Below are 19,563 nucleotides of genomic sequence, written 5' to 3'. Positions count from 1 at the left end.
GCCCCGTTGGCAGCTGCGGGTGGCCTGGCAGGATGAGCCCAAGCGAGACTCAACCCCACAACCTTCAGGCTCGGAGCCGAGCGCCTCAACTGCTCAGATCAATCTGGGTATTTTCTAAATAGATCCTGCCTCCTCTCCACCCCCCATTTCCTGTCCCTCTGGGGCTACAGAAGGCAAAGAGAATTTTCTCCCTGGTTAAATGCATGAAAATACAATCACCCACTGGACAGTTCCGGTGCTGAAGAGGGAACTTGATCCTCTGCTTTGGCAGGGAACTGGAGACCCCTCTGCGCTGGGCACAATCCACACGGCACGATCCGTATCCTGCTGTGCCCAGGGCTGAGAGCAACGCCTGGCCGGTGTGATGGGTGAGCCCTATGGAGCCTGCACAGAGGTCAGTCGTCCTAGTCCCACAGTTGGTTGAATCTGTTCAGCAAAGCACCTGGTTCCTTGGCTCTCCCTTGAAGGCTTCATTGGGCTGCAGATCTGCTGGCCAGGGCACGCCAAGGCTTGCACACACACACACACACACCCAGGCTCTGCACAGCCACGGAAGGTGGTGAAGGTTGACTGAACAGAGCACATGCTGGGAAAGGAACGAAGCCAGAGCCGGGTGTGCACAGAAGGAGGCACCTGATCCGCTCATGCCGCCGGCCCGGCCGTAAGCGCCGTGTCAGCATTTCCAGCCTCTCACACCAGGGGCATCCCAAGTGGCTGCATCAATCGGTCTCTTCGTCCGGCCTGAGCAAGAGGCGATCGGTGTTCCAGGCAGTCAGGGCAGCAAACCTCCATCCAGGACGCGCCCCTCTCTCTTGGGCTCCGTCACCCAGCGGTGAGGATACCCACCCACTTCGCAGCGTGGGCCGAACGTCCCCTTTGAACCGGTACGTGGCATTTCCCAAATGAAAGCGGGTTTTGGGGGGGGGGGGGGAGGGTTGTTCATGAGACCCCCCAAATTCTTGGCTGAACCGGGGTTTTATGTTTCAGGCCTTTTGAGGCTCCCGCAGGGAGATCTGTGCTGCAGCCCAAGCTCCGCTCCGTCTGGGACCACGCCCGGAAAGCATTTATCCGCTGCAGTTCCAGAGAGCAGAGTGCTAATTCCTCCCCATGGAGTCCCTCCTGCCCCCAGGCCTGCAGCAGGGAACAGAAGCTATAGGGCAGGGAAATCTCCCCCCGACACACACACACCAGTGTCCCCCCTCAAACCCCCCACAAATCCCACCCTGCAACACTCCCCTGGGACGTTAGCTTTTGAAGACAATGATCGCAAAAGTGGATTATCAACAGACAGTGCTCACAGGTCGCCCACCAGAATCTGAGCCCCCCACGCGCTACCATGGTTTGTCCTCACAACACCCCTGTGAGGTAGGGCCAGGCTGTTACCCCATTGTCCGGACGCGGAACTGCAGCCCCGGGAAGACACCCATCATCTGTGGCAAAGATCCCGCAAGAGCCAAACCAGTGCTCTAACCACTGGGCCGTTCTGCCTCCCCAGCAATCCGGCCAATTTCTTCTTAAGGCCAAGTCCAGGGCAGGCCAGAGCCACCTCCCCAGAGCCGAGCTGAACATACACCAGGCTGGGGCTTGCAAGGGACGAGACAAGACAGACCTCTTGAGAGCTTTGACAGCAATGCCGCCTCCCCCGCACATCCCGGGGGGGAGCCCTTACGGCCCCCTTCTGCCCCACCGAGAATTCCCAGATGGCAGGATTAAGGATTTTAAAGAAAGAGCGAGATGGCTTTGGAGCCGACCATTTGCATATAAATGATTCTTTATCCTCCCACGACAGGAGAGAAGGGAGAGGGGAGACAGATTCTCATGCATTCAATTAAAGATGAAATGTACAGGTATCTTATTGCCGGATCCCATTTTGCTTTAGAAATGTGTTTATTGCACCTTTTTTTGGGGGGGGGGGACGAGGAGTTCAGAGCCTTTCCAGCTGACGTCTCCGGGGCGGAGACTCACGGCAGGGTGGGCAGGGAGTTGGGGCTTGGGGAGGGTTGATTGGATTGTTGTTTGACCGATGATGAGGTAAGCACGTTCGTTCTCGGCCCCCTGGATCAGTCGTCGCTGGGGGGGTTGATAACAATCTTCTCCCATCCCCTGAATCAGGGAGGGGTTGCAAGGGAAGCCAGCAGGAAGGGGCCGGCCCGGTCCCTTCCCCCACAGGAATTTTCACATTGATGGGAGGTGGGCCGCGGCTGGCCCCCAGAGTAGGAAGATGAGGTGGAAACAGTGGGGCGGAGACGGCCGGCATGCGCCCTTCCCTGGGATGCAGCCCCCGCCCCTGCAGGAGCAGCTCTCCGGGGTGTTCCTCGCGCCAGCCCCCCCGTCCACCGGCCAGGCGGCGTTATACAGTCGTCACTCTCATGACCACCTCCCGGCCGGAGCTGGCGCCCCCGCGGGGCTCGTTCGGCCGCAGGTGACTGAGGATGTGCAAGATGGTGTAGCCACAGTGATGGTTCAAAATCGTTCTAACCCGCTGACCCCGCCGGGGGTTCCTTTCGCTCCCGGAGGAGGGGTTCGTCCGTGAATTCCTGCCCCCGGCCTTGGCCGCCCCGCCGCCAACGGGCTCCCCCAGGTCCTTGGCCTTGTCGTAATTCAGCACTTTCCACTGCTGGTTCACTGCCTGCCACCGCTTGAAGATTCGATACACCGAGGAGCCCTCGTGAATGATCAGACCTAGGGGAGAGAAGTCAGGGGAGGGGGGAGAGGAGAGAGGTGAGACCTCCTGGGGCAGGCTGCCAACAGGTCCCTCGAGATGGTGGCCGGCCAGGGCTTGGAACTCACTCATTGTGGCTCTGGAAAATGCCAGGGCCCAGCTATTCGGATCCCAGTGGGAATCGGACCCCTAATTCCCTCCAGGTTCCATGGACGAACTGCAAGCTTCTGGGGGAGGGCGTGGGGAGGCCTGGTGTTTGGGAGGGGGAAGGCTGGGGGTGGGGCTGGCTGCGGATGGGGCCTAGATTGACAGGTGCGACCCCGTGGAGACCAGCAGTACCTTGGGGTTAGGCCTGTCGCCATAGAATCATAGAATATTACAGTTGGAAGAGACCTCAGGAGGTATCTAGTCCAACCCGCTGCTCAAAGCAGGACCAACACCAACTAAATCATCCCAGGCAGGGCTTTGTCAAGCCGGGCCTTAAAAACCTCTAAGGATGGAGATTCCACCACCTCCCTAGGGAACCCATTCCAGTGCTTCACCACCCTCCTAGTGAAATAGTGTTTCCTAATATCCAACCTAGACCTCCCCCACTGCAACGTGAGACCATCACTCCTTGTTCTGTCATCTGCCACCACTGAGAACAGCCGAGCTCCATCCTCTTTGGAACCCCCCTTCAGGTAGTTGAAGGCAGCTATCAAATCCCCCCTCACTCTTCCCTTCTGCAGACTAAACAATCCCAGTTCCCTCAGCCTCTCCTCGTAAGTCATGTGCTCCAGCCCCTTGATCATTTTTGTTGCCCTCCGCTGGACTCTCTCCAATTTGTCCACATCCCTTCTGTAGCAGGGGGACCAAACTGGATGCAATACTCCAGGTGTGGCCTCACCGGTGCTGAGTAGAGGGGAATAATCACATCCCTCGATCTGCTGGCAACGCTCCTACTAATGCCATTAGCCTTCTTGGCAACAAGGGCACACTGCAGACTCAGCCATGGCATGTCTCGCTTAAATGTGCACAGGCCTGGCCCAGTGGGTGGGCTCGGAAACGGGGTGGGGTCCTTCACTTTGAGCCCTGCTTGGCCTGGGTGGGCATACTGCTCCCATGGTGGGCGTGTGGGTACCGCTGCCCGTCCAGGTGGCCTTGGGCACGTCCCTTCCATTGTCCGTGCCTCAGTTTCCCTTGACAGCCATTGTCTATGCAGACTGTAAGTTCTTTAGGTCAGGGACTCTCTCTTGCTATATGGATGGACAGCGCCTGGCACAATGGAGCCCTGATGTTCTCAGTTGGGGACCGCAGGCATAACAGTAATATAAATAAATAATCATTTCAGAATGGGCTGGCTGACTATTCATTCTTATTTTTAATTCTACCTATTAATTATTATTCTAGCTATTAAGTGTTTTACTATATTATTAAACTATAAGTATTATTTTATTAAAATTCTGTTATTAGTGTGTATTCATCATCATTCTAGCAATTTGTTAATATTTTAATATTAGATTATTAAAATATAATTATAATGATCTATTATTATACTAGATTAGTCATAATTAGAATAATTATCAATTATTCTAGTTATTATTTAATTAGAGATTATAAAACTATAATAATTGCTTTTTATTATCTATTAATTATTATTTTACCTTATTATTCTATCTGATAATCATTATTCCTGATTGTATCAGGCCCTATTACTGCAAATTTTTCGCACGTGGGGAAGGCACCAAGTACGTGCGAACATTTCTAAGTAGCCTTTCGCCCGTTTCACTATCGTGGGATCCTGCCCATTGGCTGCGAGTCCGACCTCTCGCGTTTCCCAATGCGGGCACAACGGGACACACGGAGCCGCTGACTCAATCGGAAATTTACAATCCATCCCTTCGTTTGCAGCTGGTGGCTCATCATTCCAGCCACAAAGCCCCAGCTGGTAATCGTCTCGTCTCTGCTGCCTGCAGAGTCCGTCATTGAACGCTGCCGATCTTGTCCCAGTCCTGAGTCCGCTTCATTCGCTTTTAATTAACAGGCGTCCTTGCAATCAGGTGGGGCTTTATTGCCCGCGAGGGATGCCTGTTTACAGCAAGAGCCCCTAGAGATCCCAGCCAAGACCCCACTGTGCGAGGTGCTGTACGGAGAAGAGCCCTGATGAACGTACAGTCTTACAGAGAAAGGGTGGGGAAACCGAGGCGCAGAGCGGGGAAGTGACGTGCCCAAGGTCACCCAGCAAGGCAGTGGCAGAGCTGGGCACCGAGTCCAGTTCTTCTGAGTCCCAGGCTAGCCCCTCATCACCCAAACCCTCACGTGCATCGCACGTTAGGTAGGTCCTGCTTCCCAGTACTCTGTAGTCTGATGGTCCCGCCCTACCCATCGCCATGGTGCACCTCAGAGCCGAAGGGGGAGGTGTGAGGAGGCCATTGGGCAGCAGAGAGTGGGGGGATGAGGTGGATTCACCTTTTAGTTACTGCTCTGGCATGCAGTGCCTAGCTCCAGCCAGACAGGGTGGACAGGGAACTCAGGGAGCCCACGGCTGGGGTGGGGGGACCTGACGGGCCGGGCTCTCACCTATGCAGACAATGTCCATAAAGCCGTACATGCCGTAGCAGATCTGGAAGAGCAGGTCCTGCCGCTGCCACTTGGCCGAGGGGCTGAGGGACGACCAGATGAGCCAGGAGATGCTGGCGATGAGGAAGAGGGAGCCCAGGATGATGGCTGCGATCTGCACCTTCTCGATGACGGTCAGGGAAATCGCCTGCCACTGCAAGGGAAGAAGGCGCCGCGACGGGTTACCGGATCGGGTGCGGGGTGGGGAGCTGGGGGATCAGAGGGGGCTGGGGACTGTGGGGTACAGAGACCCTAGTGGCTGGGCACACGATGCGTGGCAAGGGAATCAGAGAGGCCAAAGGATCTGGTGTTTGGGGGAAAGGGGCTGGGGCCGCAGCGGGTTGCGGGGGAGGGAATCACAGGGGCTAGGAGACCCGGGGAAGGGAAGCCGCTGCCAGTGCACCAGGATAAAGTCAAGTCGGATCTGGTCTCTGCCGAGTGGATTCTGAGGAACGTTTGGACGTCGAGCAATTGCTTTGCACTCCAGGGCCGGGGGTACTGCCTGTAGGTGCTCATCGGACGGTGGGGGGGAGCTCAGGGCTGGGATAGCCGGAGGTGTCAGTCGTCTAGGAGTGCAATGGCCCTGGATCAGCGTCAGGGCGTGTGCTTAGCTTGTGTGCACACGCGTGCGGGTCTGTGGGTCCGCGTCAGCGCGTGGGCGTGCCGGAGCGTGCATGTGTCCATATGCCGGGGCGCCCCCCCCCGCTCACCTGCAGGGGGTTCTTTGTGCTGATGGCTAACACCTGGTATTTGAAGTAACACAGCTCACAGCTCCAAGAGCCCCTCTCGCTGATCCAGCGAATCAGGCAGGGCTGGTGTGTGCAGCGGACGGACCCGTCACACCGGCATGGGCTAAGCAGCTCCCCCTGCAAAGCAAACAGGCCCTGGGGTTAGGAGCTGGCCGGGGTGGTGGGGAGGCTCTGCAAGGGGACGCTGGGTAACACCAACCCTCCCTGCCCTGCGGCCCCAGCGAGCACCTGGCGAGGCCACGCTCCATTAGGCCGCTAACATTTAAACAGCAGTTTATTAGCCTCGTCTGCTTGATGCACTGACGGGGGGGGGGGGGGGGAGGAGCAATTAGCATAAATATTTCATGCCTCCTGAAAGGAAGCACTAAGGATGCTTCATGGAGACACTGGGCCAGCAGAGTGCGGGCGAGTTCCCTCAGCAGGGGTCACAGGGGTCATCCCCCCCACCAAAAAAACCATAGCCATCGGTCAGTTTTACAACCACAGGAAATGGGTGCTTAGGTACCATGGTGATGGCACAATAGATAGATAGATAGATAGAGGGGGTGAATGGGGATAGATAGATAGATAGATAGATAGATAGATAGATAGATAGATAGATAGAGGGGGTGAATGGGGATAGATAGATGAGGTAGACGGGGATAGATAGATAGATTAGATAGAGGGGGTCCATGAGATGGATGGATAGCTAGATAGATAGGGTGGATGGGGACAGATAGATAGGTGGGGTATATGGAGATAGCTAGATAGGGTGGATGGGGATAGATAGGTAGGTGGGATGTATGGGGATAGATAGATAGATAGATAGATAGATAGATAGATAGATAGGGTGGATGGGGATAGATAGGTAGGTGGGATGTATGGGGATAGATAGATAGATAGATAGATAGGGTGGATGGGGACAGATAGATAGGTGGGGTATATGGAGATAGATAGATAGATAGATAGATAGATAGATAGATAGATAGGGTGGATGGGGACAGATAGATAGGTGGGGTATATGGAGATAGATAGATAGATAGATAGATAGATAGCTAGATAGGGTGGATGGGGATAGATAGGTAGGTGGGGTGTATGGGGATAGATAGCTAGATAGGTGTGTATGGAGATGGACAGATAGGTAGGTGGGATGTATGGGGATAGATAGATAGCTAGATAGGGTGGATGGGGATAGATAGGTAGGTGGGGTGTATGGGGATAGATAGCTAGATAGGTGTGTATGGAGATGGACAGATAGGTAGGTGGGATGTATGGGGATAGATAGATAGATAGATAGATAGATAGCTAGATAGGGTGGATGGGGATAGATAGATAGATAGGGTGGATGGGGATAGATAGCTAGATAGGTGTGTATGGAGATGGACAGATAGAAGGGGCTGGATGGATGATGGTGTTGCCCCATCTCCATGTATCCCTAAGTGGGTGCCCAGCGGTGGGAGGGGTGAAGCCCCCACGATGACACTCCAAGTCCCATCAAGTTTTGCATAAAATCTTTGTTTTTTTCTAACTGTCCCTTTTGGGTGCAAAATCCGGGCTGGACCCTCCCGTGGCATGGGGGGGAGGGGGAGAGGCCGCGTGAGGCTGCCCCCCAGGAGCCCCAGCCCAGCCGCAGCCCCACACACCGGACTGCAGATTGCTCCCCGCAGCGGGAGCTGCAGATGCTGGTCTGATGGTGGGACTGTGCCCAGCTGCGTGGGGCTGAGAGGAGCCCGGGCGCTGTGCCGGGGGCGGGGGACAATCCCCTCTTCAAAGGAGAGGCCACGACATTCTGCAGAGCGGAGAAGGGGGGTGGGGGCTGAGATGCGAGGAAACCCCGGGGGCTTTGCTATGTGCTAGCGGCTGCCTTCAGAGATGGGGTCATTGGCCTGGGCTATGCTCCGTGCTGGGCCGGGGGGATCCCTTCCCTTCCCGGCTGTTCGGAGATGCAGCCGCGTTACCGAGCGGCTCGGAAAAGAGCAGGCAACAGTCAGGGGAGCCAGGTGATTGGTGCTGGGCTCCCCACACGCAGCTCGGCTGAAGATCCTCAGTCCTGATCGCAGCCCCCCTGCCATCCCAGCCCTGCCCCCCAGCTCTGTCGGTGCCCCTCAGTCCTGACCCGCAGCCCCTCTGCCAGCCCAGCCCTGCCCCCCAGCTCTGCCGGTGCCCCTCAATCCTGACTCGCAGCCCCCCTGCCATCCCAGCCCTGCCCCCCAGCTCTGTCGGTGCCCCTCAGTCCTGACCCGCAGCCCCTCTGCCAGCCCAGCCCTGCCCCCCAGCTCTGCCGGTGCCCCTCAGTCCTGACTCGCAGCCCCCCTGCCATCCCAGCCCTGCCCCCCAGCTCTGCCGGTGCCCCTCAGTCCTGACTCGCAGCCCCCCTGCCATCCCAGCCCTGCCCCCCAGCTCTGCCGGTGCCCCTCAATCCTGACCGCAGCCCCCCTGCCATCCCAGCCCTGCCCCCCAGCTCTGCCGGTGCCCCTCAATCCCGACCCGCAGCCCCCCTGCCATCCCAGCCCTGCCCCCCATTGTTAAGGCCACGTGGGACAAACAAAATGGCGCCACGCCCACCGCTCCGTTTCTCACGGGCGCTGTTCTTTAATGAAGGCCCCCTCTGATCACCCATCCCGCTGCAGGTTTGGTCCAGGCTTGGGGGGATCTGGGGCCGGCGTCACCAGGTTCAGCACACGGATAAGCCCGTTTTTAGCGTGTAGCTCGGCTCGGTGCTCCGGACAGGACCACCCCGGCAATGCCAGCACCTGAGGGCTAACCGTACACCAGGGGACTCCCCCGGAGAACAGTGGCGCATCCCCCCTCCACGCCATGGGAACAATGGAGAACCCCCCCCCCGCGCACACACACACCTGAGAATGTGTCTGAACGACCCCCCCAATCCCGGCCAGAATGGGGGCAAAGGCACCTCTAACTCGGGGCTGCCGGGCTTGTACATGATGTCTGGGGACGGCGCACGGGGCAAACAGCCCGGCCCCCAGGGCAGGCGGGTGGGGCTCTGAGCTCTGGGAGTCCCGGCCGCAGGATGGGGACAGCGACCCATCCCGGTCCCGCAGGGGCAGCCCCTGGGCCACACAGCAAATCCCACTCCTTTAATGCATCAATAACACACAGAGCCTAGCGTGATGGGGTCCTGGGCCATGACTGGGGTTCCTAGGTGCTACCGTAATACACCTAATAAATAACGTACAGCACCTAATGCAGTGAGGTCCTGGGCCATGACTGAGAACCCCACTGCTCTGCCCCTCCGCTGAGCACCCCACAGCCCTCCTCCCCGCTGAGCACCCCTCTGCCCACCCCTTCCCCCACTGGTCCGCTCAGCTCTTACCACGTGGTGGCCCCAGCACCCTCCTCTCCCCGCATCCCAGCGATGCAGCCATCCCCCCTTGTCTGCCAGCTCCCACCCCAACATCTCCCCCACACGCTGCACCCTTTGCAGGGGAGGCTGCCCTGGGCCACCGTGGCTACAGGCGACTGGCACCAGGGTGGGACATGGGGCAGCGAAGGATCCAGGACTGTGATTCCCTTGGGGCGTTTCCCCTCCTCAGGTCAACGCCTCCCAGGGCGGGGACTGTCCCTTGCCCAGCAGGCGGACAGCGCCAGGCACCTGGTGGGTGCTGCCAGGATACACACATTGCGCACAGCTCAGTGTCTTAGTATGAGTCATTTGCTGTATTGTGGTGGCACCCCAGGGACCCCAACCAGGCTTGGGGCCCTGTCGTGCCAGGCGCTGCACAGACCCAGAGCGAGAGACAGTCCCTGTGCCCCAGGGCTCGCAGTCTGAGCACAGCAAGCGAAGGGGTATAACAGCAGGATGGGGGGGGGGGGGTTCCACACGGGAGGATACGGACCCTGGGATTAGGGTTTAGTGGCTAACGCACAGGAGTGGGAGCCAGGACTCCTGGGTTCTTTCCCCAGCTCTGGGAAGGGAGTGGGGGCTAGCTGGTTAGCATGGGGGGCTGGGAGCCAGGACTCCTGGGTTCTATTCCCAGCCAGTGGGGGCTAATGGGTGAGAGCAGGGGGCCTGGATACCAGCCTACCTCAGAGTCCTGGCACAGCCGGTGGCGGTTCCTGTCCTTGGGCCGTGCCGCCCAGCCGCCCACGGAGCCCGCATGGCACGTGCGGCGGGGAATGTCTCACCCATCGCCTGGAGCCACGACAGGGCTCCAGTTAAAGTGACATTTCAACATTCACCGCGCTGGGCTGATGACTCACTCCCCGCCAGGCTCCACTCCCGGCCCAGGCCCCATCCACCACAGAGAGCTGGGGAGGGGGCCCCTGGGCTTCCCCACCCTCTGGGGCCTGGGTCTGCTCCCTTCTCTGCCGCCTTCCCCCCACGTGCTTCACGCCTTCCACCGCATCCTCCCATTTCACCGAGGGGGAAACTGAGTCACAGAGACACACCATGTGATCCAAGATGGCGGAGGCCTCCCCGCTCAGAGCAGGGGGTCCCACCGATGGAGCATGGAGCCCAGAGATGAGCGACAAAGACAGTTATGGGGAGGAATTAACCTGGCTCGGCTCGGAGACAATGGGGGGGATGAACCCTCTCCATCCCACGGCCCTGACACCCCCGGGCTGGAGTGATGCCCTATTGATGAGGGGCAGCAGCCAGGGCCCACAGAGCAAAGACAACTCATAACCCCGTCTCCCAAGGGGGTCAGAAATGCCAGGACGCAGGGACCTGGGCCTCCAGCCTGGGGGCAGGGGACCGGGCTCCTGCCAATCGAGTTTGGCCCCTTCCAGGCTGAGGATGCGGCTTTCCTGCTCCTAAGGCTGCGCACTGGCTATTACAGGGAAGCCCCCGCGGCGCGGGCGGGCTGCCCTGGAGATGTAGCGAGGGTCAGCCCTGCGCAGGGAACGGGGGGCGAAGGAGCCGGGCCAGGAGGAGGGGAAAGATCCTATCGGCCTGACGGAGCCGCCCGGGGAGTCACCGCTAGGGCTGGGGCGAGCGCTCCCATGCTGGAGCCGTGGGACGCCAGATGGGGCAGGGTCCCGGAGGGAGGGGCCAGACGGAACCTGTGGGCGCCAGGTTTGTAGAATTTTTGGTGGTGCCCAGAATGGGTCCAAGAAGAGCCGTCCCGTCCCTACAGGGCCAGGGCAGCCTGGGGGGGCTCGCGGGGGGCCTGGCGCCGGCAGCAGTGGGCAGGGGTGGGAAGAGGTGGGGCAGGGCGGGCTGGGGCCAGGTCACTCATTGCTGTCGGTGCCAGGCCCTCTGCTAATCCCCCAGGCCGCCCAGGACCCCACATCCCCCTGAAGCCCAAGACGGGACGGCTCCGAATACATCAGCCCAAACATTGGTGGAGCCGGGCCCACGTTCCTGGGTATTGGTGGAGCACGGGCACCACGGGCCCAGATACCTGGCCGCCTCTGCTGCAGGGGCTTCCCACGATCCCAACCCCCCCACCCAGTGCTGCCCTGGCTGGCTTCCGGGCGTCCCTGCCACGCTGCCATCCGCCCCAGCTGGCCCGCGTGTTTGGTCCTGGCCCGGAGAGCTCCTCTCTCAGACACTAGGGCCTCGGGAGGCCAGAGAGCCCAGCCTCTTTGGTGGGAACTGGGCCGTCTCCGTCACCAAGCCCAGAGCGGGCTGGTACCCACGCACCAGGCCCCTAACGAGTTGCTTTGGCTGGGATGGAGATGGAGACGTGCTGGATCTGCCCAGGGTCCAATCCCTGGTGGTGTTTGCGGGGGGTGTGGGGGGGCACTCCCTGCAGGGGCACAGGGAATATCCAGGCGGGAACCCCCCCCGGAGTCTAAAGAGGCACAAGCACTGAAGCATGCACAAACACGTGTGTGCACGCACATCCATGTAATAAGCATGAACATACACACCTAGAGGCGTGGGCTCACACACGTCTACAGGCACGGGGGCACACGTGTCCAGCCACACGCGTACACCAACAGGCATACACCCACGTGTTCGCATAGGCACATGGGGTCACACATGAATGTGCACAAAAACACCCCCATGTCCCCACCGGCACGTTCCGGTGTATGCAGCACAGGCAGAGACACAACAACCCCCCTCCCCCCGACACACACACACACACACACACCTGGGGTGTTTACCTTCCCCCCGTAACGCTTATTGGCCAGGAGGGAGTTGTGGTGCATTAGCTCCAAATGAGCCCAGTCAATATCACGGGGTCCCCTCTCTCGGTACCCCCCAGCCCTAGTGCAAACCCTAAATCACTCCAGCTGAGATCTTCAAAGGCCACAAAAATCCCGCTGGCCTCATACCCAGTCCCTCTTCGGAGCTGCAGGGGTTAAAATGCTCCAAGGACTCCCCCAGGAAGAGGGAGGGGGTTCCCACTGGGGGTCCACCCACCCCAGATCCTCAGCCCCAATCCTTTCCTCTTTGCCCCTTTAATCTTCCCAGCTCCAGCTGAGGGGCACGGACCCAGGTGACTTGCTCGGCGGTTCCTAGAAAGACTTCGCGCCCTCCGTGACTCCGCGGCCCAGGCCTGGTCAAACCAGGAGTCCCCCTTCCCCGGGACATCCGGCAGCACCAGCACTGGAAGAACAAGCTCGGCACGGTAAGTACCGCGGCCGCCTGGTCTCGAAGGGGAAGGATTAATTAACGGTTCCCAAATCCCAGCATAAATATCCCGCCTCCCTCCGGCGCAGGCAGGTCTGTGTCTGCCGAGAAGTGGGACCAACGGGTGGGGATGGAGGGAGGGTCCCGTCTACCCCACGGTTCCAACCTCCTGCTTTTCTCTCATTTCCCCTCCTCCCCCAGGTTCCCCCTGCCAGTCCAAATGAGGGGCACCCCCATCAGCTTGGGCCAGCGAGTTCAGCGCCACGTCAGGCATCTGCCTTGCCTACGGTCGCCCCCGGCTCTCAGAGGCAAGCAGCGCTTCCCCTCTGGAGTGACAGATACCACGGCTTCTGCATCTCGGAGGACCTCTGCCCAGCTCTGCTGGGTTAGGCCCGGGCATTACTCAGATGGGCGACTTGCCAGGTGCCCGCAGCCAGCTGGAGATTCAGCAGGGGGCGATCTCCCCTGAGGCCCCGTGCCACCCAGGACTCTGCCTAGGCCCCTCTGCTACTGGGACGAGACACTTCCGAAGCCACCACACGCCTTTGGCCATTAAAGAGCCTCCAGGTCTTCTCAGAAAAGTCACAGCGTTATCCCCGGCACCCCACTTCCAACGCAGGGAATTACCCGATCCCTTAGACGTCCCGCTGCAGTGCCATTTGAACGAGTCCACCCTCACGCACTGCCAAGCAGCAGCTGTGCTCCTCCCCAGAGGTGGCTGCATTTCGGCGGCAGGGAAAGGGGCTGCTGGACACCGCATGCGTTGCATGCTCTGGGGGCAGCCCGCGAGCCGTCGGTACCGTGCTCCGCACCAGGCCGACATGGGCCGAGACACACGGCGTCTCCGCCTCGGCCCCAAACAACACACCCACAAGCTAGGTCTGGCTAATGCCTGGGCATTATTGTAACCCTAGTGAGGCCCCTGAAAGCTCCACTGTATCCTTTATCCCCCCAGGATTTCAGTGGCAGGTGCACACTCCTCTATCCCAGTGACTGTACCCATTGGGACACATCTCCCCAGACGCCCAGACCCGTCCTGCCAACCCACCCCCTAATCCACAGCACCCCAAGGGTGGGTCTGACCCAGTCCCGGGGTCTGAGGGGGGAGCAGCAGGGGGGCTGGAGGGGACATTGCCCCGCAAGGAACCGGTCTGCAAACTAAGGGACACACAATGCCCAGTACGACCACCTTCATCTGGGCACTGGCAGGACAATTCATACACCCTCCCTGGACTTCTTCACCATAACAACCCGCCCCCCTTGCCACGAGGCACAGACCTGGCATTGCCTGGTGCACAGAATCCGCCCCCCTCGCCACGAGGCACAGACCTGGCACTGCCTGGTGCACAGAACCCGCCCCCCTCGCCACGAGGCACAGACCTGGCATTGCCTGGTGCACAGAACCCGCCCCCCTCGCCACGAGGCACAGACCTGGCACTGCCTGGCGCACAGAACCAGCCCCCCTCGCCATGAGGCACAGACCTGGCAATGCCTGGCGCACAGAACCCGCCCCCCTCGCCACGAGGCACAGACCTGGCATTGCCTGGCGCACAGAACCTGCCCCCCTCACCATGAGGCACAGACCTGGCATTGCCTGGCGCACAGAACCTGCCCCCCTCGCCATGAGGCACAGACCTGGCACTGCCTGGCGCACAGAACCCACCCCCCTTGCCGCAAGGCACAGACCTGGCACTGCCTGGCGCACAGAACCCGCCCCCCTCGCCACGAGGCACAGACCTGGCATTGCCTGGCGCACAGAACCCGCCCCCCTCACCATGAGGCACAGACCTGGCAATGCCTGGCGCACAGAACCCGCCCCCCTCGCCACGAGGCACAGACCTGGCATTGCCTGGCGCACAGAACCCGCCCCCCTCACCATGAGGCACAGACCTGGCATTGCCTGGCGCACAGAACCCGCCCCCCTCGCCACGAGGCACAGACCTGGCATTGCCTGGCGCACAGAACCCGCCCCCCTCACCATGAGGCACAGACCTGGCAATGCCTGGCGCACAGAACCCGCCCCCCTCACCATGAGGCACAGACCTGGCATTGCCTGGCATACAGACCCCTGGCCTGTGCTCGCACTTTGTTCACTGGCATTTTCGCCACTTGGTATCTGACTGACCCCCTGTTGCACCTTGACATTCTTGCCTCCTCCAACATGTTTCTGTCCTTACTGTGGCCCATGCCCTGGCACCCTCGTCTTCTGATAACCAGCCACAGCCTAGCACTGCCTGGCACCTTCACCTCCTAGTAACCCAACCCGCTGGCCCCACACTGACCCTCCATCCTGCGTGCCCTGCCCATGAGACTCCCTCAGCACTCTCATCCCCTGGTACCTCCATCCATGATCTCTCCCTGGCACCCTTCACCCCCTGGTATCCCTCAAACCTAGTAACCCCCTGACACCCCTCACCCCTAGTAACCCCGGTAACCCCCGGCAACCCTCACCCCTAGTAACCCCCCTGGCACCCCTCACCCCTAGTAACCCCTCAGCATCCCTAACCCCTAGTAACCCCAGTAACCCCCTGGCACCACTAGTACCCCCTGGCACCCCTCACCACAAGTAACCCCCCTGGCACCCCTCACCACTAGTAACCCCCTGACACCTCTCACCCCTAGTAATCCCGGTAAGCCCCGGCAACCCTCACCCCTAGTAACCCCCTAACACCTCACCCCTAGTAACTCCCTTGCACCCCTCACCCCTAGTAACCCCGGTAACCCCCTGGCACCTCTTATCACTAGTAAGCCCCTTGTATCCTTCACAACCCCCTTGGTATCCCTCACCCCTAGTAACCCCAGTAACTCCCTGGCACCCCTAATCTCTAGTAACCCTGATAACCCCCGGTACCACTCACCCCTAGTAACCAACCCCCTTGCACCACTCACCCCTAGTAACCCCAGTAACCCCCTGGCACCCCTCGTACCCCCTGGCACCCCTCACCCCTAGTAACCCCCCAGCATCCCTAACCCCTACTAACCCCAGTAACCCTCTGGCACCACTAGTACCCCCTGGCACCCCTCACCCTAGTAACCCCCTGGCACCCCTCACCCCAGTAACCCCCTGGCACCATTCACCCCTGGTAACCCCCCAGCATCCCTAACCCCTACTAACCCCGGTAACCCCCTGGCACCACTAGTACCCCTGGCACCCCTCACCCCTAGTAACCCCGGTAACCCCCGGCATCCCTCACCCCAGTAACCCCCTGGCACCCCTCATCCCAGTAACCCCCTGGCACCCCTCACCCCTAGTAACCCCGGTAACCCCCCGGCACCCCTCACCCCTAGTAACCCCAGTAACCCCCCGGCACCCCTCACCCCTAGTAACCCCAGTAACCCCCTGGCACCCCTCACCCCAGTAACCCCGGTAACCCCCGGCACCCCTCACCCCAGTAACCCCCTGGCACCCCTCACCCCTAGTAACCCCGCTAACCCCCGGCACCCCAGTAACCCCCTGGCACCATTCACCCCTGGTAACCCCGCTAACCCGCACCCCGGCGAGGCGCCGACTGACCTGCTCGGGCCCCTGGAAGCAGATCCGGCACTGCGGGGTCCTCATGCCGCTGTCCAGGCTGCTGCTGAGAGACACGGTGTCCAGGGCCCCCCCGGCTCCGGGCTGCTGGCCGGGCTGCTGGCCGGGGGGCGGCGGCCGGGGCTCCTTCTCCTCCAAGGCCAGGCTGCGGGGCCGGGGCTCGGCCACCCCCCCGTAGTACTCGGCCTCATCGTCCTGCCGGGCCGAGCAGTCGGCGAAGGGGGGCCAGCCGCAGCCGCTGCCCCCCGGCGCCCGGCTCCCCCCGGCTCCGGGCTCGGGCTCCGGGCGGCCCCGCCGCATCAGCACCAGCAGCTTCAGCTCGTTGAAGAACATGCGGATCCGGTACTTGAACATCATTTACCCCGGGCCCAGCGGCTGCCGCGCCTCGGAGAGCTGGGGCAGGGGCGAGGGGGCGCCCGGGGCGAGGGGGCGCCCGGGGCGGAGGGGGGGGGGCGCTTAGCTCTGTCCCTGCGCGGCGCCCGCCGCCTCGGGAGAAGGGGAGGAGGGGGCCCGTGGGGGGGCCTCGAGGGGGCAGCAAGGGGGAGAGGGGCCAGCGCCGCCGGGGGGACACATCTCCGGGGGCGCAGGGCGCGCAGGGGGGGCCGCTCGTGATGGAGGGGGAGGGGGGCAGGGGCAGGGGAGGGGGGCGGCCCCGGTCGCTCTCCTAAGGCCGGGCCGGTTCGGTGGGTGCCTGGGCCCCTCCGCAGCCCGCGTCCTGCTGCCTCCCCCGGGGCATGGTGAGCGGCGAATCCAGCGGCGGCCCCAAGGGGCTTAAACCCGGGAGCCTGCGCCCCTCTCCGCCGCCTCCTCCCCTCGGGGCGCCGGCTCCTTTGTCTGCAGGGCTCCGGGCATCTCCGCTCCTCCCGGCAGGCGCTCACCCGCCGACACGCGGGGCCCGGAGGAGCCGCATCCTGCCCCCGCCAGCGGCCGGGCGCCCAGCCCCGCGCCCCCCTCTCCGCGCCCCGGCTGGGCTCGCCCTGCGCCGCGGGTATTGTCTCTCCAAAACCGCGGCTCGGCGCGCAACAGGAGCGGCTGCTGCTGCCCGGAGCGCTCCCCCTCCTTCCGGGGGGGTCAGCGCCCCCCCCTCGCCAAGCTCCCCCTCCCCAGCCACCGCCGGGAAGGCTAGGGCGCAGGGCTGGCCATGGCCGGGGCTGGCGGCGGCTCGGGGCTGGAGAGGAGAAATATGGCTTCTTCTTCCGGTACAGCAGCGTGTTAAATAAAACATTTCGGGAGGGGGGGGGGAGAGGCGAGGGCTGCTGCGCTACGCTGCTCCCCCCCCCCCACAACGCGGGGAGCACGTGGGGGAGTCCCCGGGAAATGTGAAAGTGACCAGAGGGGGTCCCCCCCTCCCCAAAGATGGGAGCCTTCCAGACAAGGAGAGGGAGAGGTCCCACTTTCCCCCTCTCCAAGAAGGAGGGACCGGAGCCAGAAGGAGGCAGGTGTGGGGAACCCAGCCAGCCCACGGGTTCTCCTCCCCAGCAATCAAGAAGGAGCCCCGGCTCTGCCCTCCACTGATGTCCCATCGATTTCTTGGTCCCCTCCCACCACCTCCATCTGTGTCCACCTGTTGACTCATAAGATGGACCAAGAACCCAGTGTGCTCGGCGCTGCACACACAGGGCAGAGAGAGGAAGCTCCCCAGGGCAGGGCTGTGTTTGTTCGGCCTCTCCCAGCTCCCTGGCTGGCCCCCTAAGCGCTGGACCACCCAGGCAGGGCACGAAGGTCTGCCCACATAGCGCTGGGCCTAATCTTGGTGCCCTCTGGCTGCATGCCCAGCTGTCGTTCTTTCAGGAGCTCTGGTGACCAGTCGAGGAACCCAGCGAGGCAGGCAACCTGTGGAACTCATTGCCAGAGGATGTTGAGTGAAGGCCAAAAGTGTAACAGGGCTCAAAAAAGAAGTAGATAAGTTGATGGAGGCTAGATCCCTCAATGGCTATTAGCCAAGATGGGCCGGGAGTCCCTAAGCCTCTGATTAGCAGAAGCTGGGACTGGACGACAGGGGATGGATCACTTGATAATTGCTTGTTCTGTTCAATTCCACTGAAGCATCTGGCATTGGCCACTGTCGGGAGACAGGATACTGGGCTAGATGGACCATTGGTCTGACCTAATATGGCCTTTCTTATATTCACATTTGCGCTGAGCAGTGTTGCTAGCCATAAGTGTCCAAAAACCATGAGTCAGGCCCCAAAATCATGAGCTTGGCTTAGAAATCATGAGATTGTTTTAAAAAAAAAAACAGTCCGTTTTGGTTTCTTTTTAATTTTCTTCTGGGTTTCTGAGCCTTTAAGGTCACACTCGGGACAGGTTTTCAGGCTGACCTTTTTAAAATACGAAAGCTGGGATTCTCGTGTGATGGTCTGGCTCCAGGAGCTGGGACTTTAAGAAAAATCCCAAATATTGCAAGACTCTTAATCAAAGCACAACAGTTGCCAACCTCATGAGTGACACTTTAATTAAAGATGAAAAAAAAATAGTCCTGCCTATTTCAACCTCGTTTCAACTTTCTCTGGCAAAAGCTAAACTTGCCCATGTGTACTCACTAGTATAAAGGAGGGGTTTTAAATAAAATCTGGGGTGAAAGTGATAAGCCCTCTTAGAGTTGTGGGTCTCTCACCCTCCCCCATTTCTTGTTTTAGGCTGTATTATACCCTGGGGTGTTGTGTTGTCTTGCATTGTGCTGTGTGGAATTGCAGTGCATTGTGTTGCATGGCGTTATGTTTCATTGTGTCATGTCACATTGCCATGTATTGTGTTTCACGCAATGCAATGCCACATAGCACAATGCAATGAAACAGCGCCGCTCAATGCAATGCACCCGACACACTGCCACGGTGGTGTGCTGGGCTGAACTGCATTGCATTGAATGGGGCTGTGTTGCATTGTGCTACGCTGCATTGCATTGTCCAGTGTTGTGTTTCTTTGTCGTGTTATATTGCACTGTATGGTGCTTCACCGTACTGTGCTGGGTTGCATTGCATGGCGTTGTGTTGAATTGCCTTGTATTGTGTTGTGTTGCCTAGCTCTGCACTGAGTGGCATGTAGTGTTGTGTTGCATTGTAATGTATCGCTATGACCCCTATGCATTAAGGACCCCTGCAAACCTTGGAATGCACAATCCTAAATTGTCCCTCTATCAAATCTTGTTGGTTTTCCTTTGATTCCCTTGACACTTGGAATTTACATTCTGTCCTGTAGCAAGAAGGTCTCGGAGGGCAGGATTTGCATAGGAAGCCACTTTACTAATTTACCAGGGAAAAACACATTTGATTTCTCAAACCAACCTGTGGCTGGGAGCCCAATAATGCTGCCTGGTATATCAAAGGACTTGTGCCTGGAATTTTATAGTTACAGCCAAGAAAGAGACCTCCGGACCTCCAGCCATAGATAATTCATCCCCCAGGCCAAATGACTCTCCGTTGGAGGCATTGTTAGCCCAAAGTGGCCAGTTAAAACAGTTATATTTGCAGGTCATTAATTTCTCAATTCCCAAGTATTA

At 59.9% G+C, this 19,563-nt stretch overlaps 1 protein-coding gene across 1 annotated transcript; it reads right to left on the bottom strand.

Annotated features, from left to right (window-relative positions):
* Positions 1 to 1,753: 1,753 nt before the first annotated feature.
* MARCHF9 (membrane associated ring-CH-type finger 9) lies at positions 1,754 to 17,216 on the bottom strand. The gene is made up of 4 exons (XM_044995281.1): positions 16,047 to 17,216; positions 5,971 to 6,126; positions 5,222 to 5,414; positions 1,754 to 2,682 (listed from the first exon to the last, which is right to left on the bottom strand). Exons 1-4 carry the CDS (start codon positions 16,419 to 16,421, stop codon positions 2,351 to 2,353), a joined length of 1,056 nt encoding a protein of 351 aa, XP_044851216.1. The 5' UTR covers positions 16,422 to 17,216; the 3' UTR covers positions 1,754 to 2,350.
* Between the last annotated feature and the right edge of the window lie 2,347 nt (positions 17,217 to 19,563).

Source organism: Mauremys mutica, chromosome 20, assembly GCF_020497125.1.
Source record: "Mauremys mutica isolate MM-2020 ecotype Southern chromosome 20, ASM2049712v1, whole genome shotgun sequence".
Lineage (NCBI taxonomy): Eukaryota > Metazoa > Chordata > Testudines > Geoemydidae > Mauremys > Mauremys mutica.
This window is presented reverse-complemented; position numbering and strand designations above follow the sequence as displayed.